Source organism: Temnothorax nylanderi, unplaced genomic scaffold (genome assembly GCF_030848795.1).
Source record: "Temnothorax nylanderi isolate EJ_2023f unplaced genomic scaffold, tnyl_v1.0 TNYL_tig0007_pilon, whole genome shotgun sequence".
Taxonomy (NCBI): Eukaryota; Metazoa; Arthropoda; class Insecta; order Hymenoptera; family Formicidae; genus Temnothorax; species Temnothorax nylanderi.
The window spans coordinates 1,421,774-1,442,141 of NW_027249069.1; the positions used below are offsets into that span (position 1 = coordinate 1,421,774).

At 41.7% G+C, this 20,368-nt stretch overlaps 2 protein-coding genes across 5 annotated transcripts in view; both read right to left on the bottom strand.

The window, feature by feature from the left end:
- The window catches only part of Adcy2 (adenylate cyclase type 2 Ac76E), a 42,591-nt gene extending 34,336 nt beyond the window's left edge, over positions 1-8,255 (bottom strand). Inside the window, exon 1 of one of the 2 annotated variants that reach the window (XM_071719266.1) lies at positions 7,985-8,255. In XM_071719266.1, coding sequence (XP_071575367.1) covers positions 7,985-8,240 — 256 coding nt within the window. In that variant the 5' untranslated portion in view covers positions 8,241-8,255. Of the gene's footprint in view, positions 1-7,301 lie in introns of both variants that reach the window. The other variant, XM_071719275.1, reaches the window with a different exon arrangement.
- Positions 8,256-9,494: 1,239 nt separating this feature from the next.
- On the bottom strand, positions 9,495-13,495 carry E(z) (histone-lysine N-methyltransferase E(z)). 3 transcript variants are annotated; one of them, XM_071719296.1, is made up of 12 exons: positions 13,122-13,495; positions 12,586-12,899; positions 12,261-12,512; positions 11,972-12,188; positions 11,644-11,664; positions 11,343-11,443; positions 11,079-11,256; positions 10,623-10,997; positions 10,259-10,549; positions 9,994-10,176; positions 9,757-9,922; positions 9,495-9,683 (listed from the first exon to the last, which is right to left on the bottom strand). In XM_071719296.1, the coding sequence occupies exons 1-12, from the start codon at positions 13,255-13,257 to the stop codon at positions 9,623-9,625; spliced, it is 2,295 nt and encodes a 764-aa protein (XP_071575397.1). In that variant the 5' UTR covers positions 13,258-13,495; the 3' UTR covers positions 9,495-9,622. The 3 variants fall into 3 exon arrangements, with proteins under 3 accessions (XP_071575397.1, XP_071575394.1, XP_071575408.1); XM_071719293.1 differs by having other exon boundaries at positions 11,644-11,667; positions 13,122-13,492; XM_071719307.1 differs by lacking the exon at positions 11,644-11,664.
- Positions 13,496-20,368: the final 6,873 nt, after the last annotated feature.

A 20,368-nucleotide genomic window follows, 5' to 3' on the forward strand; every position in this document is an offset into this window, starting at 1 on the left:
CGTGGTCGCACTCTATGTAATTTTGCTGAATAAACTAAATAAACCTGTTGGAGTAAATACGGAGCGTTAGGTATGGTTCATAGGCACGTTGGGTAGGGCTTTACTATTAGTTCTCGATATTGCGTGCTTCAAAGCCTTCAAATATCATTCCGATACCGTAAAGGAATTCTTCCCGTAAATTGCAGTTTGCGAGTATTTTAACTACATGTAAGTGATTTAACACAAAGCGGAAATCATGCGTTATAAATTAAACGAGTTAGGTATATAGAATTAGAAACACAACACAGAATACGCGTAGAATTAAAAAAAATTCAGAATACGAAAATATATAATACAAAACACAGAATATAGAATATGGAATTATAAATATTTAAAATGTTCTGAATATAGAAGAAGCTAAAAATATAAATTATCTTTTTGTTAGTCATGAAATTAGACTTACAAGAAATCGGAAGAATGCAAAAACTTTATTCTATTAACCTCGTCCATATTTTATCTCACATCTGCATGTTGGGCGTTTCAGTTATGTTCACAAAAATTTTCTAAAGTTCCGTACATTCATTACTATACTTTCAACGTAGAGTTGTACTCCTATTAACTAATGATCTTAATAATTAGCAAAATTACTTAAGTAAGCTTTTACGTACAGTAAGAAATATCTCATAAATTGTAGTTTTGTAAAAAAAAGTGTATAATTGAAATGAGATCCCTACAAAATAAACTCAAGGTACATATAGCGAAATGTGTCGAATTCATCATCAGGTAGTGTGATACAAAACACGTATTTATTACACGTAAGGGATTCTAAGCGTACATATATGTATTTTTTTTTACAGTAGTCTCGCTTTGCTACATCTGGGAATGTCTCCTCGGGGAGAGCCAGCCCGGAATATAAGATAAAAATGGCCACGCGCGCGGTATGCTGCTGCCCTATTTTTTCTCTCTTTTTTTCAGTAAATCCCTAGCGATACGAGTTCTCTGTTGCAACGCGTTCTCCATTGTGCAGGTTATGCTTTGGGCTCTCGGCTGAAAGCCTTTACTATGCAATTACCTACATGTCTCTTCAAGGATACGTATATTCGGTCACCTGTCCTACACTGTTCTGTCTGCGCTACTTTTTCGATTGAAAAAAGATCATTTGTCATGTTTTAAATTTCAATATTATGGGACAAAGGGAAGATACGCGTTCAAAGCAGAAGTAAAGATTACTTAACGATTCCACAAATGTAGGTAGCTTACATTATTTCCTTTACTACTACCTTTGCATTCCTATTGTAATTTATTGATTCTTAATGTGTCCTGTTCCTGCGGCAAAAATTTTGTTATGATAAAATAATTAGGATTTAACAATGAATTATTTTTCTTTAAACCTCTTACTATCTAATTTTTAAACATAAAATTATTGCCTCTTTATGATATTAATCTGAGAGCGCTAGAAAAATTTAACAGATGTAATTTAAATAAAATTTCTTATATCTTTTTAAATATATTAAGGAATAAAACTGATACTAACTTTATTTGTGATTCGAGTAAAAAATCGTCTAAGTAATAAATACGAAAACGGATAAGAGAGAGTTCGAAGAATGTTAAAGAAAGATCGGTTGTTTATCGGTCGATTATATTGGTCGAGGGAAGTCTCGATCGTGCAAGTGATCGTTAGAATTGACACGAAGTGGCGAGGGCTACTGGTATCGACAGGCCTCAACGATCAGGCCGTCAGCGTCTATCACGGTTTCGAATCGAGTCCGGTGATACATTCGCAAAATCTCCTGCGACCGGCACGCTGTGAGAGCTTCATCAGTCTATGACATTATCATTTATGCAAGCAATCTCGATGCGGTACAAATAATAGAATCCGATATGAATTCAAAATTGCACAAAACGGAAAACAACATGAATCGTTTGGCAAAATATCTTTGCGACAGTATCGGCGACTTTTTTTGTCAATATTCAGAACGGAATAAAAGTTAATTTGTGAAATATACCTGGTTACACGAAAGCTTTTCAGTATAATATTTAAGTTGTTGCTGTTTAAACTTTTCTTTCTTCTTCGTCGCGGTTATGTCGCTTTGAATGAAAGTTTCAATTTTCGTAACAACAGAGGTGTTACATAAAATGTAATATTTTTTGTAATACGAAATTATCAATGTTAGAACCAACTACTTCATTTTATTTCTCTTATATATTATGTAGCCCCGACAATATTATTATTTGAATAATATAAATAAACTTTTATCCCCTAAGATTAATATTGTTGCTGCTATTTGTAAAATTAACGACGTTAGTCCATAGATTAGTTCTATCGTGTATAAATATTATTCATTTTATAGAAATATGTCCGGCTCACGAGAAGTAAAAAGCTCACATTTTTAAGTTCTATTTCCGATTTTCACAGAAATAATAATCTTTTCGGTAAAAGAAATATAAAATGATAAATCCAATTTCGAAGAAATTTGCTAAAATTCAGACGATGATTCACAAAGTTAGAGGCTCGTTGTTGTTTATTGTTTCAAGCTTGCGTCTCTCATCCGCGCTGCACTTTTCATATAAAATAAACTATCTGTATCTCAAATAACAACATTCATTTCTTGTGCATAATAAACCTTCTTTCACAAAGGCTGAAATTAAAAATATATTTAAATAAATATATTTAAATATATTTATTTAAATATATTTATTTATAGTTGTATTGTTTTATTTAAACGTCATAGAAATCATGGATTATTAAAACAGATGGAAAAATGTATAAGAGAGAGAGAGAGAGAGAACGAGTAACATAAACATACCCTCCTGCGACGCAGGAGAGAAACGAAGGAAGATGCCACTTTAATGATACGCTAGTGACCGATCCTATAATAATTAATTAAAATTTAACATCTGTGGAGTTTTGAGTTTGACACAAGTTCGAGATCGAATGCAAACGCGAGTTCTCGTGACGCGCGACGTGATATTTTCGGTGCGGCAAAACCATGCACACGTTTATACTCGCTATCTCGATATTTCGGAACCTGTATTTTTCGTTCGAGCGAATTTATAGCGGGTTTATACGAAAACGCATCGTTTTACATTGAAATCCAACTGGCGGAAAGTCATTAAAGTGTAATGCAATCGTGTTAAAGTATTGAAAGCAGGTGATTCGAAGTGAAACTAGTAACTCGTTATGCCAATCGGATTTGCAGTGATCTTCTCATTAAATTCCCATTTAATTTCACCCGTCCGTTGGTTTGTAAACAGTTTGCTAATAGTTTTATTATATTTTACGCGGGAGTTTTACTGATACATGTAACTTGCTTCAGATATGACGCAATTTTATCTTCTACTTTTAATAGAATTGCAAATGCATTATTAGAGTGGTATCAGCATAATGTTTTTGCCCCTATTAAAATAATATTAATAATAGCAATAATAGGAACGTCACGAAATACTTTTTGAGTGAAAGATCCTAATATATCCAAACAATTAATTTTTATCTTCCTAAATAAAGATCTAAAATAATTTGGGACGATATCGCCAATATCCCGAATGTTTACGGCACTGTTGGTGCTATTACTGTCACTACGATAATTATCGTATATATTGCACACAAGCGCGGGCATAGAGACAAGTAATGAAAGGATTAAGTCGCGTATAAAGCGCTTTATCCGAACAGAAGCACTCGCTTTGTGCCCGAACTGTAAAGCTGCATTTAACGGAAGCTGCTGTTGTGCTGCTGCTGCTGCTAGTCTCGACTACACGTACATACGCTCGGGAATACGCTCGTGATCGTCTGGCGGCTTTCGGAATTACGTATTTTCACGTATCAAGTAAACACGATGACGTCGCGCTCGTAACCCGCTCATATAACAATCAGGATTTGTATAAACGGTGTAAACGTACCCGGGGGTCTCCTGCTATTATTTCCACGTACCTACATACACGCCGTGGTTAATAAATGGCCGAGCGAAGGATCAAAATAAACCGTGGACCGCACGAGAATTTGGAACTTGGCTCCGCTTTCTGAATCGTCTTATCGCCGTCGCGTGCGATTCTACGCGCGATGACAAAATTAGCAGCAGGAAACGTCCGGGGAACTGCGATGTCCCCCGAAAGTTTATAAGTTATTCACGATGCGCAATGAGATATAAATTAATCTTTGCACCTATGAAAAAAGCAGTTACGCATTCAACGGCTATTGATTATTCGATTATAGTTAGATTATATTGCGTTGAGAATTATTACTTTATTAATTATAATTAATTTTGTATTACAGTAAAATATTGAATACCGAATATACCAAGTGCACATCTATCATACTCTCTTATAAGTGTACATTTGACGATATATAAGGTCGATTTTTCTTTTTGATATATAAATGTGACTACTGCGTCTCTTGTTACAGATATGGAGCAAGATAAGCTTTCAAGCAAATTAAGCGTCAGGAAAAGCAGATTAATATTAATGTTTCTCCTCTGTTATAAAATGAAAAAGTAAGCTGTAACTCGATGGCAAATAAATAAATATAATATATCTTCCCGCATTAAAGATATGCTTTTTATGCGAGTGCAATAGCGATACTGGGAGATATATGTTTCGCAAGGGCAACACGCGAGTTAAGCGGTCCTGTTTCCTCGAGAATTGTTTATGAAACTTGAAAGACGATACAACGCAGTGACGTGATTATACTGATTATGAAACACGCGAGAGAAGACGGAAGACCGGATTATCACGTGTCGCGAAACATCGATGCGGAATACCGGTATATAGCGCTCGCAGTCGCGGATCCAGGTGCGCTTTAAATTCAGGGAATTTACGCTCGTTCGTTCGTTTCTCGCGGAATATCTCGCACACGCGAGGGAAAAAGAAGAGAAAAGAGAAAATATCCGGATCAAAGAGTCACGAGAATTAAACGCAGTCCTATGCGACTTGTTTAAACAGGCCCTCTTTGCCATCACATTTCTTGCAGTTTATATGACGTATACTGATATCCGTATATAAATATATTTAAAAAAAAACAACTATTTATTAAAATGTGAATATATTGAAATGAATACGTTCGCGCATATATCTACGTGCAGTCTCGTACACGGAATAAAAATTATGCGAGGAATATTTTACGGACGAGAAACATTTCGCATCTATAACAAAAAAAGCGGTTTTTATGACGTAACGCATTAGCATACTTAAAAATAACATAAAAACCGGTAGAGACTTCATCCAATAAAACTCAAAATAAGTTTATTTATAATATTTATACCGTATATTTATAACATATAGTAACATAGATTTATAACGTAGTGTTTTAAACACACGCTATAAATTTTATAAATATCCGAGAGAAAAAATGTTTCATATATAATTATATATAACATAAATTCATATATGTTTTCTCTCTCTTGTATAATCTCTGTTTGTATACATGTAAAATAATAAGGAAAATAATTAAAAATAATTAAAAGAATAATTTTCAAGTGTTTTTTTTACAAAAAATAAAGTTTCAGGAAATAAAAGAATTATCCATATAATAATCATAGAAATAATCGTATATAAAATCTGTTTATAGAATATTGTATAATCTAATCGCAATTTTACTTTTTGTAAAAAAATAATGCAAAAGTTATTTTTCTATAATTACTTTTCAATTATTCTTTATATTATTTTTCTTATATGTACAAATAGAGATTGTACAAGAGAAAAAAGTATATATAGACATATTTTATTTACAATTATATATGAACAATTTGTTCCCGAGTAAATTTGTTTTAAGTTTAATTAGATGAAGTGAATTCTATCGGTTTTATGTTATTCTCGAGGCTTACGCTCTCTAACGCAACGGAATTTAATTTCAAACTTAAATCATACAAAGATTATTATTAAAATTACATAAATTTAATTAATTTCTGCGACAAAAAAAGCCACTCGGTACTATATATTATACGCATATACGTAACGTTATTTAATAAAGTTACAGTTATTAGATATGGCGTTTAATTCGTATGATAAATCTAAAGAACTAAAATACTAAATAAAAATTAAATTCAACTTTATGCAATCATTCAATTTTATAAACGATTCATTAATATTTCACAGGTTTCTACGATTTTTAAAATAATAGTTTGTATTTTTGTAACTTTTGTGATATAAATTTTATGATGTTTAATAAATTAAATTGATTTCTATAAACACTACAAATTTTCATGCAATTCTTAATAACGCCTAAAGTGTTTCAGTATGTTTTGTTACCGTTAACGAACAATTTCTTAAATAAAGCTTTTATTTTTTTCACAAAAGTAATGTAAAGATCATAATTTTCCGATGATTGAATGCGCCATCGTATTTATATTTTTATATAGATTTTATTTATAATAGCAAAAGAATGATGCATCTCTATAAACTGTCGCATCATATAATAAAAGCACTTTTTCATTATAATTTAATACTGTCGAAAAATCGCTACTGTCACAAAAGTACAATATTTATATTTATATTGTAATATGCAGCTTGTTCTCGACTGTCATATTGAATTACGAATATTATAATAATTATAACTTTATAAAAAGTCAGAAAATAATAAATAATTCTTTCTTAGATTACATAAATTCAAATTTAATGCAACAACGTTGTTTGTCTGTAACACATTTTTGTTGCCAACATTCGCTGAAGATTTCCGGTAGTACGTTACACATCATCACACGTTAGAATATTAAATTCATATTTGAATTTACATGTGTTTTATTAACATTTGACTAATTATATGCAATAATTATACTTAATTATCTATACTCAATATCTGACGTTAAATGACACGTGTTGTTTAAATAATTATATGTATATTTATATAACAAAAATCCAAATATAATAAAATAATGTAAATCATAATTTTAATACCATTAATTGGGCTAAACAAAATCATGAGAAAATTTATGAAAAATATGATATTTACTTATTATAGCAATTTTCAGTCAGACATTCCCGATTATAATCAAACTCGCGCGGTGTCTTTCAATGTGTTGATGACATTGCATCGAGATTCTTTTTCACAAGCCACTATTTGCGTAGAAAATGTTGGTTTTCACACATTTAAATCACTTATAAAATTTTGATTAATAATCTTTAATAACCCAAGTTTTATCCTCCCATGAGGGTGGAGTAATCTTCTGATCTAATTAAAAAGTTCCTTAAGAAATAATTACGATGTCAATCAGTATTTAACAATTAATCGCTTGACAATTTGAGAGCGAATAATTTGCAATAAAAAAATGTCGTCTACTTTCTGCAATCTTAACACAAAGCTCTAATTAGTTTCTTCACTGAAAAAAAATTACCTTCCTCCTCCATGCTCGCGGATGAGATTTCCTCAGGCCTGGCCTCAATCCAAATTGGTTTCTTTCGACGAGTCGAGTATCATCGACGGCGCGACGTCGCTTTTCTCGTACACTTCACCTTCTTCACGACATGTTTATCCGTTGCGCGTCGCGCGACGTTTCCAAATTCCCCGAATTTACCATCTAAGAAAGCGATTCGATTTCGCGCTACTCGTCCCTGCGCACATCGAAATCCAGATCGCAGAGGATCGCAGGCGAATCCAATATACGCGAGTGTAAATATTTACCCCCAGTTCGGATCCAATTAAATTTTTAACGCGCGAATTTTCACCATTGCCGTCGCCAGGCGCACGGTTCCGTTCGACAGTGCAGTCATTATTAATCGTTTGTTTATTCTCGATTTGTTTCCCTTTTTATTTTCTTTTTTTGTGGGGAAGAGAGGAGGCGGCGACGGGCGAAGAAACATTCGCGCGACTCGTATCGGCGAGAAATTAATATCAAAATTAAGCTTTCGATTCACTATGCATATCAATCACGAATTAATTTTTGAGTAGGTTCAAGGAGCGAAAGCTCTACTACTTAAATGCGGCCGAATTTATTGTATTAATTGTATTAATTTAAAATGTATGCGTATTAATTTTCGGAAAGAAATACTTTTCTTTATAGAGGTCTCCTAATCTAACCTTTTCGACGGGCTTTCCGTCCGACCGCCTTCGCAGCCGCGAAGCTTGCAACTGGTGGCTGAATTCCCACGTCGGGATCGCCGCGAGATGCTTCCCTACAATCCCTTCGCGGTAACTCCGTTGTAAGCTGCGCGATACTCGAAAGCTCGTCACTCGTCACTCGTGACGCTTTAATCCCAGGCGTGATCACCGTGAAAGAGAGGCGACTCGCAATTTCAAGGCACGTTTGCCTGTCTTCGACGCAATCTCCTTTCATTAATCACCAGACTTGAAATTGATTTGAAATTAAAGTAACACAATATGAAAAGCTCGATCACATCGGGCTGTCGTAGCTGCTTCTGAAAGAAACCGTGATGAGATTTTAATGATTTCTTGTCACGTAATATTTCGTTATGCTGCGTATAAAATTTGTATACAATATCTTACACGATATAGATAACAAATAAATAAATAAATACGAAATGTAATCTTTGGATATAAAAAGATTCGAACGTATACAATTGATCTATCGTACATATACCTTCTTGGAATAAACTTTGTCAGTTACTCGGTGGTATTTATATATGTATATTGGAAAATGCAATTGACGACTTCGGGTTTATATAAGTCATTAAGACGTCTTTAGATATCATCCTGCTATAAATATCTGGGTAATTTCCTCAGCGAACTAATTAAAAATTAATTAATTGACTATAGTTACATGATAATAAATTAAATAAATACATCGCTTATTTGCTGCAAATGATATAACTAAAAAAAACAAAGTTTTTTAGAAAATAAATATTTTAAATAATTAAAATTTTGTAATATTATTTTTAAATACGATTTTAGTGTATAAACTATATAATTATAGAGGGGCAAAAGTATTATAGCTATATATTAGTTCTTAATTTAAATTTCTTCTGCAAACAACTCAAAAAGGACAATTCTTGAGATACATCGTAGCAAATGATATTCTCATAGTAGCACATACATATATATATATATACGAATGAAGGTGTATCCTTTTATTTTACAAATTGTAACAAATATATTTATTCTCGTAATTATAAATTATAAATTGATATGTACGTTATACAAAAAGAGTACAGGAATGGTTTTTTTTCCATAAAACTCTTTTTAATAAATGGCATATGTATATAACTAAAAAACGAGATTGATAAATACTTCCGCTTACAATTAAAATTGATTATTCATCTGTTAATTATCCATCAAATATTTATATTTTACAATTACTTTTGCGGTATTGTAGCAGTATTGCTATAATAGTTTTTCGCAAACACATTGGATGATGCTATATTTAATCACAAACTTATATTTAGAAAAAAACTGAAATTAAAGTCTTCTAGTATTGAAATTTCTTTTACATTTCTTTGTTACATACACAAAAAATCTATATTAATATTGTAATACTAGAAATTCGTTCTATTTTGATTAGACAAAGTAAAAATATAGATTTTTAACATTTAAAAATGAAGAAACATTCTTCTATTAATAAATGAGTCAGACAAGTGTTTATTTCGTATTTATTTCATTCCTAATATTTCAGTTGTATGCGCATCAATTTAACATATTACTTATATGCGTGTGATTATATATATATATATATATATATATATATATATAAAATATGAATCCTTAAAGAAATTCCATTTCCCGTTCGATACCGACAAATTTAAGTTGCTCCGTCGGTCCATATCTAAAAATTGTCATAATTTATACAGTTTCAATCATGTGGTTGTGATGAATCAATTAATATCACAGTGATATACCTATAGTCAAAAAATAATTCTTCACCAGGTTGGATTGCTCTTTTGGCAAAAATACCTATTCTGTGGTCACCGTTCACCATCATTACTTTCGCATAACAATTGGGATTTATCGAATGATTGGCGAATCTTATTTTATTCCCTTTTCTTGTTGCGTCAACGACAAAGTCTAGAAAATATCTTTTAATCCATCTTCTTCTTGGTCATTGACTACATTTGCTGCATTTATATTGTACTTACCATTGTTGAGGTTGAAAAGAAAACTGCACATATATTTGTCATATACCTTTCCTCTTCTATCGGCTTCATCCTGACTAATAATTTCCCCGCAATACTCGGAGATGAATTCATTCTTCGCCGCTGACTCTTTCAGGAAAATCCCCCAACCTGCTACATCTGAGGGTGCCATCAGAAGATGCTTATCTACAAATAACATTTTCTTATCTTTCGTATATCTTTGTTGTTTCTAACAAAGTAGACGACATTCAAAGTCTATTAATCTTACGAAGACCACGTTGCACGCTGACATTCTTGCAAGATATTTTCGTGATATGGAATTGATCAGCGCCACACGTCTGACAAAGATCCGGGTCGCATTCCCTTACGGCCAAGTAACACGGGCATTGTTTAGTATTGCACTGAGCCTTGCATCTACAACCGGGAAATCGATTCTGGCATTCGCTGCTGCACTGACAGAATTTCTCGCAAAAGTTCTGCGCCTGGATACAGGGACACGAGTTATCGCACTGGCGACCCGGATGATCGCAAGGTGCGAAATTATGCACATGATTAGCACCTGTCGAAAGAAATTAATTAGAAATCAAAAGAAACATGGGCTTAAAACTTTTGAAATCGATCAATGAACGTACCAGAATCTTTCTTAAGTTGTATCTTTCTGCAATGCATGGACCATAATCGGTGCTTCTTCTTCTTCTTTCGTGGTGGCGTAAAGTCCTTCAGATTTTCTATAGCGGGGATGTCCGAAGCCTCTTTTTGTGCGAATTCATACACCTCTTGGCAAGTTTTCGTCAACATGATTTGAGCTAACGCGCACGGATTACCGGGGAAGGCTTTGTGAAGTGCTCGGAACAAGCTCTGCTCCGAACCTGTCCATGAGAATTCGCTTTCTGTCTTACTTCGTTTGCCAATTCCTAATAGGGTGAAGGGTGTCTGATTTTCAGGTTGCGCTTGATCCTCCATCGTTTCCTCAGGCTTGGAGTTTTTGTTAACGTTTTGCTTAAAGTCTAATTTAAGTAATAAAACTTGTTAGAATTTTATTTAAATATATACGTGTAATCTCCTGGTGACGAGTTATACATATTAACCTTGACAACTGCCTCCTTGACTGTACTTATTGCTGTCGTTGCTATCCTCGCTGCTTGCTTCATTTCCAGAATCAACGCTTGCTTGTTTTCGTACCTTCCTAGGACCACCGCGTTTCTCGTCGCCTTCATCCTCTTTTATATCTGCTGCTTGTGCCGCCAGCTTTTCCTTCATCCCTTCCTACATAAAATGGTACGGTATCAACAAATCTATACTTTGAGAATAGACATTCTGTTATATGGAATATAGCATAATACGTAGCGTACCAAATGCATGTAACATTCTGTCCCACATGGCTCCGCAAATGGTTTCAAATCGGGTCCTTTCCGCTTCAGCAAATTCGGACCTGGATGGCAAGCTTGAAGACCTACAAGCAATATCATAAACTCACTATGAATGTACTCTCGTCGACTAATTCGGCATAGTTGAATGGAGAGAAATTTAGTGGACACAGCGATGAACGATGAATGAAATATGATTTCAGATGAGCCCTTGACGATGCCTCTGTGCTAAACAAAAAAAAGCTTCCGATCGATAATGCATTAGTTTGTATGCAATGTTCTTTACCTTGCGGCGAGGTCCCCCTGGCTGCTACGATAAATCAGGAATCACAAATTATTGTAATTAATAAACTTTCAATTTAGGACACTTTAAATATTATACAATTATTTAGTAAGATGTATTTCAGCGAAGTATTTCTTTTTTTGTGGTATTAATTTTACTCTACCGCTAAAAATACTATTAAGAAATGAATATTAAGAACTAGTTAATATTAAGTTAATATTAAGAAGTGAATAGATAATAAGTATTAAAGATAATACTATTTTTTATGATTAATACTTCACAAAATACAACTTAAATAGTTAAGAAGATCGCTTCATTGCAGTATACTCACGATGTAAGAAGCAGTCGTACTTGAAGCATCTCCTGCAGAACAAAGTATGGAAAGAATGCATCGTTTGTTCCCTAGGTACACTCCGTGCTTTTATACCATCTATATTGGGCGTACATTCCGGCGGTAAAACATTTGGATCAGATCTTTCTGTCAATTCAATATATTTCTCCTTTAATTCTTCAGGTCTTCCTTTATCAGGAAACATGCTTGATATTGCCTGAAAATGATAATTGTAGAGCAATGTTATAGGATTATACTAATATCTTACTGTAATATTTAATTTCCTTACATTAAATATATGCATTGATGGAAACGGAGTAGCTGCTGTCTTTCCACCTTCAGTTTTGTCTATCTTGAGCTCAGTCTTCATTTCAACATCCTTCTTGTCGTTTTCTTTTTGATTTTCTTTTTCTTTTAAAGACTCTTTTCCTTTCTTTGTTTGTTCTTTGTCCTTATCTTCTTTCTCGTAATTCGCTAAAGCATTCACCAAATCAACAAAGATGGAATCATCCATGAAACCAGATTCTCTGTCACCGTGGACCTGCAACAACAAAGTTGGCGATAACAAAATTCATCACACGATTACTAATGCAAGTTTCGACTGTCCTCCGTACCTTTCCATCATAATTTTTTATAAGTTCCTCGATAAAAGTACCATCTTGATCTAAAATCTCATCGCCCATATAAGGAATATTATGCAAAACGGTTTCATCCTCCACCATAAAATTCTGCTGAATAGGAGCCCATGTATACATGGTTGGTATGGGGGTCACTGCATTAATAATTTTTACAGGACAACTTTGCACATCGCCATCAGGACTAGTAATTTCGGCTTTCTTCATACAGGAAAGATGAGGTGGAATATCTTGTATTGTCAGCCACATTGCCTTTCCATCTGTCCAACGTTTTTGTTCAGCCACAAGGAGTTCTATTCAATAAACAATCCTAGATATTTATTACGAAAACAAAGTTATATGTTAACATTGGAGCTATTAACATTTTAACATTACAACTGTAAGTTTAACGGATAAAAAATTGACATAAAATTAACAGAAATGGAAGAAAACCAAAAATATACTGATTAAAATAAATTCTTTCAGATACAAAGAAACACGTATCTATTTTCACGTATAGGAAAAACACCACTTACCTGTCATAACCTTACGATTCTGATTCCACGCGATCTTGACTTCATCCGCTCGTTTATAGCGTTTCATTTGCCGCAATCGCATGTACTCCGACTTTACTCTCTTCCTCCATTCCGCCGAGACTTTAGCTTTCGACATAGTAACATAAATGCACACTTCTCGAGCGAAACTAATAACTATTTATACATCAAACAACATAAATTGCCATTTATGAAAAAAACAAGAGCGTCAGGAGTCAGGAGCTGTCAGGAGCAGGAGCTTCAACCTCCAACGGCTCCAACTCCAACTCGCATAGAGAGGGTAGACCAACTTCAGCTCCCGGAGCCCGGAGCCCACTGTGGTAGTACCCTCTACTGCAACATTTGGCAACTAATCCAGTGCTCTGAACGCGCCCATCGATACACCTTTCATCTTTTGACACGGCTAAGGGCCAATTTCACCAACCACGGTTAGCTTAACCGACGGTTAAAGTTAGCAGGATTGACCAATAGAAAGCAGGGTGGATTCATTTCTATTGGTCAATCCTGCTAACTTTAACCGTCGGTTAAGCTAACCGTGGTTGGTGAAATTGGCCCTAATACGGTGAGATGTCTATTATTAGTTATATAGTTTGTCTGTGAGTGTGAGAGTGTGGTCGTGTGACGTGTGGTGTTCCCCGATCACTACGTCACAGATTAATAGACAGATAGCCAATGGCCTCTCAAAAGTCGAGACCAGCATTTCCGTGCTTTGATTACCGACAGACTTTGCCCCTAGGATTGAGTCCGGACTAAGGCCGGTATTCATAGTCGAATCTTATATTTAAGGGGATCCTGCAGCCGTATGATTTACCGACATTATCGTTTTTCGATGGATCTTTTAATTGGCTTTATAGAATAGCAAAAATCTTTTACAGAATTAAAGTCCGCACAAAAATCTAGGGTAACAAACGCGATTTTATATCAAAAACACCAAAAAATTAAAAATATTACTTATTTGGGCACATACAGCTGTCACCTGACGACAATAGTTGCTTAAAACAAAAATTCTGCAGTTTATACATACATAATGTTTATCATCTGCCCTTGGGAAAACATATGTAGGAATAATATCGTGCAAGTAGAAGTAAGATTCAATGCGTACAAAAAAAGATCCATCGAAAAATTATTTTAGTAATGCAAATACGGATGCAGAATGACAAGAAGAGCAGCAACAGTAGTTGCCGAATATTGCGAGAGATGGCGAGCAATCAAACAAGGACAGATGTCATTTCGTTAGACAAAGGCCGGTATTCATAATCAGATCTTATTTCAAGACCGTCTTAAGTAATATCTTAAGATGCTAATACGGCTCTGTGATTGGTTAATGACATCTTAAGATTGTACTTAAGATGGTCTTAAATATAAGAACCAACTATGAATACCGGCCAAAGACAGATATAGGGAAAACAAAATTAGTGGTCTGTTCTTTACAGCTGAACTGGCTGCACTAGTTCAGAGTTCATCCTTTTCCTTCCAATGTGGTGTAAAAAAGATAAACTCTGAACTAGTGCAGCCAGTTCAGCTGCAAAGAACAGACCTTAGAAAGGTTGACATTATCGACATCGAGAAAGTTCGCCTGTCACTGCAGGATCCCCTTAAGTACGATCTTAAGATGCCATTAACCAATCACAGAGCCGTATTAGCATCTTAAGATATTACTTAAGACGGTCTTGAAATGAGATCTGACTATGAATACCGGCCTAAATCACATTACAGACTTTGCCCCTGGTGCGAGTCCGGACCACCTACGCTTATTTCTCCACACTTCCCTACGCTAAAACTCACCGACACCGATGCGCAGCAGCGGAGCTGTATCTGCAACGTCGCTACGATGATTCTGTAACAATCAAACATATAATCCAGATTAGAGCAGGGAAGAAAAGAGACAGTCTTTATTTCGAAAAATAATTACCGAAGGTAAAACACGGAATTCTATATTTCTTTTAATTAAATAAATTTAATAAAAAAACACGTTTAATTTCTTGAAAGTATACTCTATTTACTGAACACAAGAATTCAAAATAGAATTTAAAAAATTAAACTCTTTTTTAATTTCTACTCTCTGACTATCTTTACTATTCGATTGAAAAACCGATTGGTTAAACTTTCCGCGAAAGACACAATATGTATAAACCAATTATATTTACCGCATGTTGTTCCGCCGGCGCCTGATGCCTCTTCCAGGCCTCCACCTCCTCTCAGGCTGCTCGATGTCACTCGTGTTCCCTCGATGCGAAGATGATGCTCCTTCCCGCGCGGATATTTTCTGTAACATAAAAATAATCGAATCGATTAAATACGTGTCACGCGCATCGAACATCTTATTCGTTATTCAGATTAATATTATATTTTAAATTACTTCTTCGAAAAAGGTCTCTACGTTAGAATCAACTTGAATCAAATTTTTCAAAATATTTCTTTTTATTAATTTAAATTCCGAAACACGGTTTAATGTAGCAACTGAATAAGCACAAACGAAAAGAGAGATTCTATAATATCTTTAGAAAAAATAAAAAGTAACATTTACCAGAAGTGTTGGTACGCCGATGCCCGATGCCTATCCTAGGCCTCCTCCTCCTCTCAGGCTGCTCGGAATGTCAGCTACGCACGATTCCCTCGCTGCTCCGATGTCACCTTCTGCGTCGTTATTTTCTGAAACATTCAAATGAACGATTCGATTAAGTAAAGACAGAAGAGATAGAAAATTTTATGACATAAGTGACATAGTACGTGAAAATGAATTACACTCACCACTTTCTTTTAAGCGCTTCAGGCCACAAAATCCACTTCCATCTCCGGGTCAGCTAGGAGTCTCGAGCCACATTGAGACTCGTGGCAATGCAGTGTGATTTCATTGCCATTAAGCAAGATAAATCAAGAAGCCATTTCAACTATATTGCATTAATTTTACGACGTTGTTGCAATATAGTCGAAATGTTTCTTGACTTTTCTTGCTTAATGGAAATGTAATTGCTGAAAAGAATTACAAATTATTCCCTTGATGATGTCTTTTGCAGACAAGATTTTTTATACGCTTAACTTTATGAGCGTGATGTCTCGCGGCGCGGAGAGACCCGCGACGGACCGTGTATGAGCGAGCGAAGCTAATAATAGTCTCGCGGCGCGGAGAGACCCGCGACGGACCGTGTATGAGCGAGCGAAGCTAATAATAGTCTCGCGGCGCGGAGAGACCCGCGACGGACCGTGTATGAGCGAGCGAAGCTAATAATAGTCTCGCGGCGCGGAGAGACCCGCGACGGACCGTGTATGAGCGAGCGAAGCTAATAATAGTCTCGCGGCGCGGAGAGACCCGCGACGGACCGTGTATGAGCGAGCGAAGCGTATTTTAAACGTCCCGCGGCGCGGAGGGACGCGCGACGGACCGTGTAGGCGGGCGAGGCGTGTTTTAAACGTCCCGCGGCGCGGAGGGACGCGCGACGGACCGTGTAGGCGGGCGAGGCGTGTTTTAAACGTCCCGCGGCGCGGAGGGACGCGCGACGGACCGTGTAGGCGGGCGAGGCGTGTTTTAAACGTCCCGCGGCGCGGAGGGACGCGCGACGGACCGTGTAGGCGGGCGAGGCGTGTTTTAAACGTCCCGCGGCGCGGAGGGACGCGCGACGGACCGTGTAGGCGGGCGAGGCGTGTTTTAAACGTCCCGCGGCGCGGAGGGACGCGCGACGGACCGTGTAGGCGGGCGAGGCGTGTTTTAAACGTCCCGCGGCGCGGAGGGACGCGCGACGGACCGTGTAGGCGGGCGAGGCGTGTTTTAAACGTCCCGCGGCGCGGAGGGACGCGCGACGGACCGTGTAGGCGGGCGAGGCGTGTTTTAAACGTCCCGCGGCGCGGAGGGACGCGCGACGGACCGTGTAGGCGGGCGAGGCGTGTTTTAAACGTCCCGCGGCGCGGAGGGACGCGCGACGGACCGTGTAGGCGGGCGAGGCGTGTTTTAAACGTCCCGCGGCGCGGAGGGACGCGCGACGGACCGTGTAGGCGGGCGAGGCGTGTTTTAAACGTCCCGCGGCGCGGAGGGACGCGCGACGGACCGTGTAGGCGGGCGAGGCGTGTGTTAAACGTCCCGCGGCGCGGAGGGACGCGCGACGGACCGTGTAGGCGGGCGAGGCGTGTTTTAAACGTCCCGCGGCGCGGAGGGACGCGCGACGGACCGTGTAGGCGGGCGAGGCGTGTTTTAAACGTCCCGCGGCGCGGAGGGACGCGCGACGGACCGTGTAGGCGGGCGAGGCGTGTTTTAAACGTCCCGCGGCGCGGAGGGACGCGCGACGGACCGTGTAGGCGGGCGAGGCGTGTTTTAAACGTCCCGCGGCGCGGAGGGACGCGCGACGGACCGTGTAGGCGGGCGAGGCGTGTTTTAAACGTCCCGCGGCGCGGAGGGACGCGCGACGGACCGTGTAGGCGGGCGAGGCGTGTTTTAAACGTCCCGCGGCGCGGAGGGACGCGCGACGGACCGTGTAGGCGGGCGAGGCGTGTTTTAAACGTCCCGCGGCGCGGAGGGACGCGCGACGGACCGTGTAGGCGGGCGAGGCGTGTTTTAAACGTCCCGCGGCGCGGAGGGACGCGCGACGGACCGTGTAGGCGGGCGAGGCGTGTTTTAAACGTCCCGCGGCGCGGAGGGACGCGCGACGGACCGTGTAGGCGGGCGAGGCGTGTTTTAAACGTCCCGCGGCGCGGAGGGACGCGCGACGGACCGTGTAGGCGGGCGAGGCGTGTTTTAAACGTCCCGCGGCGCGGAGGGACGCGCGACGGACCGTGTAGGCGGGCGAGGCGTGTTTTAAACGTCCCGCGGCGCGGAGGGACGCGCGACGGACCGTGTAGGCGGGCGAGGCGTGTTTTAAACGTCCCGCGGCGCGGAGGGACGCGCGACGGACCGTGTAGGCGGGCGAGGCGTGTTTTAAACGTCCCGCGGCGCGGAGGGACGCGCGACGGACCGTGTAGGCGGGCGAGGCGTGTTTTAAACGTCCCGCGGCGCGGAGGGACGCGCGACGGACCGTGTAGGCGGGCGAGGCGTATTTTAAACGTCCCGCGGCGCGGAGGGACGCGCGACGGACCGTGTAGGCGGGCGAGGCGTATTTTAAACGTCCCGCGGCGCGGAGGGACGCGCGACGGACCGTGTAGGCGGGCGAGGCGTATTTTAAACGTCCCGCGGCGCGGAGGGACGCGCGACGGACCGTATGAGCGAGCGAACGGTATAAATGTCCCGCGGCGCGGCGGGGGGACACGCGACGGACCGTATGAGCGAGCGAACGGTATGAATGTCCCGCGGCGCGGCGGGGGGACACGCGACGGACCGTATGAGCGAGCGAACGGTATGAATGTCCCGCGGCGCGGCGGGGGGACACGCGACGGACCGTATGAGCGAGCGAACGGTATGAATGTCCCGCGGCGCGGCGGGGGGACACGCGACGGACCGTATGAGCGAGCGAACGGTATGAATGTCCCGCGGCGCGGCGGGGGGACACGCGACGGACCGTATGAGCGAGCGAACGGTATGAATGTCCCGCGGCGCGGCGGGGGGACACGCGACGGACCGTATGAGCGAGCGAACGGTATGAATGTCCCGCGGCGCGGCGGGGGGACACGCGACGGACCGTATGAGCGAGCGAACGGTATGAATGTCCCGCGGCGCGGCGGGGGGACACGCGACGGACCGTATGAGCGAGCGAACGGTATGAATGTCCCGCGGCGCGGCGGGGGGACACGCGACGGACCGTATGAGCGAGCGAACGGTATGAATGTCCCGCGGCGCGGCGGGGGGACACGCGACGGACCGTATGAGCGAGCGAACGGTATGAATGTCCCGCGGCGCGGCGGGGGGACACGCGACGGACCGTATGAGCGAGCGAACGGTATGAATGTCCCGCGGCGCGGCGGGGGGACACGCGACGGACCGTATGAGCGAGCGAACGGTATGAATGTCCCGCGGCGCGGCGGGGGGACACGCGACGGACCGTATGAGCGAGCGAACGGTATGAATGTCCCGCGGCGCGGCGGGGGGACACGCGACGGACCGTATGAGCGAGCGAACGGTATGAATGTCCCGCGGCGCGGCGGGGGGACACGCGACGGACCGTATGAGCGAGCGAACGGTATGAATGTCCCGCGGCGCGGCGGGGGGACACGCGACGGACCGTATGAGCGAGCGAACGGTATGAATGTCCCGCGGCGCGGCGGGGGGACACGCGACGGACCGTATGAGCGAGCGAACGGTATGAATGTCCCGCGGCGCGGCGGGGGGACACGCGACGGACCGTATGAGCGAGCGAACGGTATGAATGTCCCGCGGCGCGGCGGGGGGACACGCGACGGACCGTATGAGCGAGCGAACGGTATGAATGTCCCGCGGCGCGGCGGGGGGACACGCGACGGACCGTATGAGCGAGCGAACGGTATGAATGTCCCGCGGCGCGGCGGGGGGACACGCGACGGACCGTATGAGCGAGCGAACGGTATGAATGTCCCGCGGCGCGGCGGGGGGACACGCGACGGACCGTATGAGCGAGCGAACGGTATGAATGTCCCGCGGCGCGGCGGGGGGACACGCGACGGACCGTATGAGCGAGCGAACGGTATGAATGTCCCGCGGCGCGGCGGGGGGACACGCGACGGACCGTATGAGCGAGCGAACGGTATGAATGTCCCGCGGCGCGGCGGGGGGACACGCGACGGACCGTATGAGCGAGCGAACGGTATGAATGTCCCGCGGCGCGGCGGGGGGACACGCGACGGACCGTATGAGCGAGCGAACGGTATGAATGTCCCGCGGCGCGGCGGGGGGACACGCGACGGACCGTATGAGCGAGCGAACGGTATGAATGTCCCGCGGCGCGGCGGGGGGACACGCGACGGACCGTATGAGCGAGCGAACGGTATGAATGTCCCGCGGCGCGGCGGGGGGACACGCGACGGACCGTATGAGCGAGCGAACGGTATGAATGTCCCGCGGCGCGGCGGGGGGACACGCGACGGACCGTATGAGCGAGCGAACGGTATGAATGTCCCGCGGCGCGGCGGGGGGACACGCGACGGACCGTATGAGCGAGCGAACGGTATGAATGTCCCGCGGCGCGGCGGGGGGACACGCGACGGACCGTATGAGCGAGCGAACGGTATGAATGTCCCGCGGCGCGGCGGGGGGACACGCGACGGACCGTATGAGCGAGCGAACGGTATGAATGTCCCGCGGCGCGGCGGGGGGACACGCGACGGACCGTATG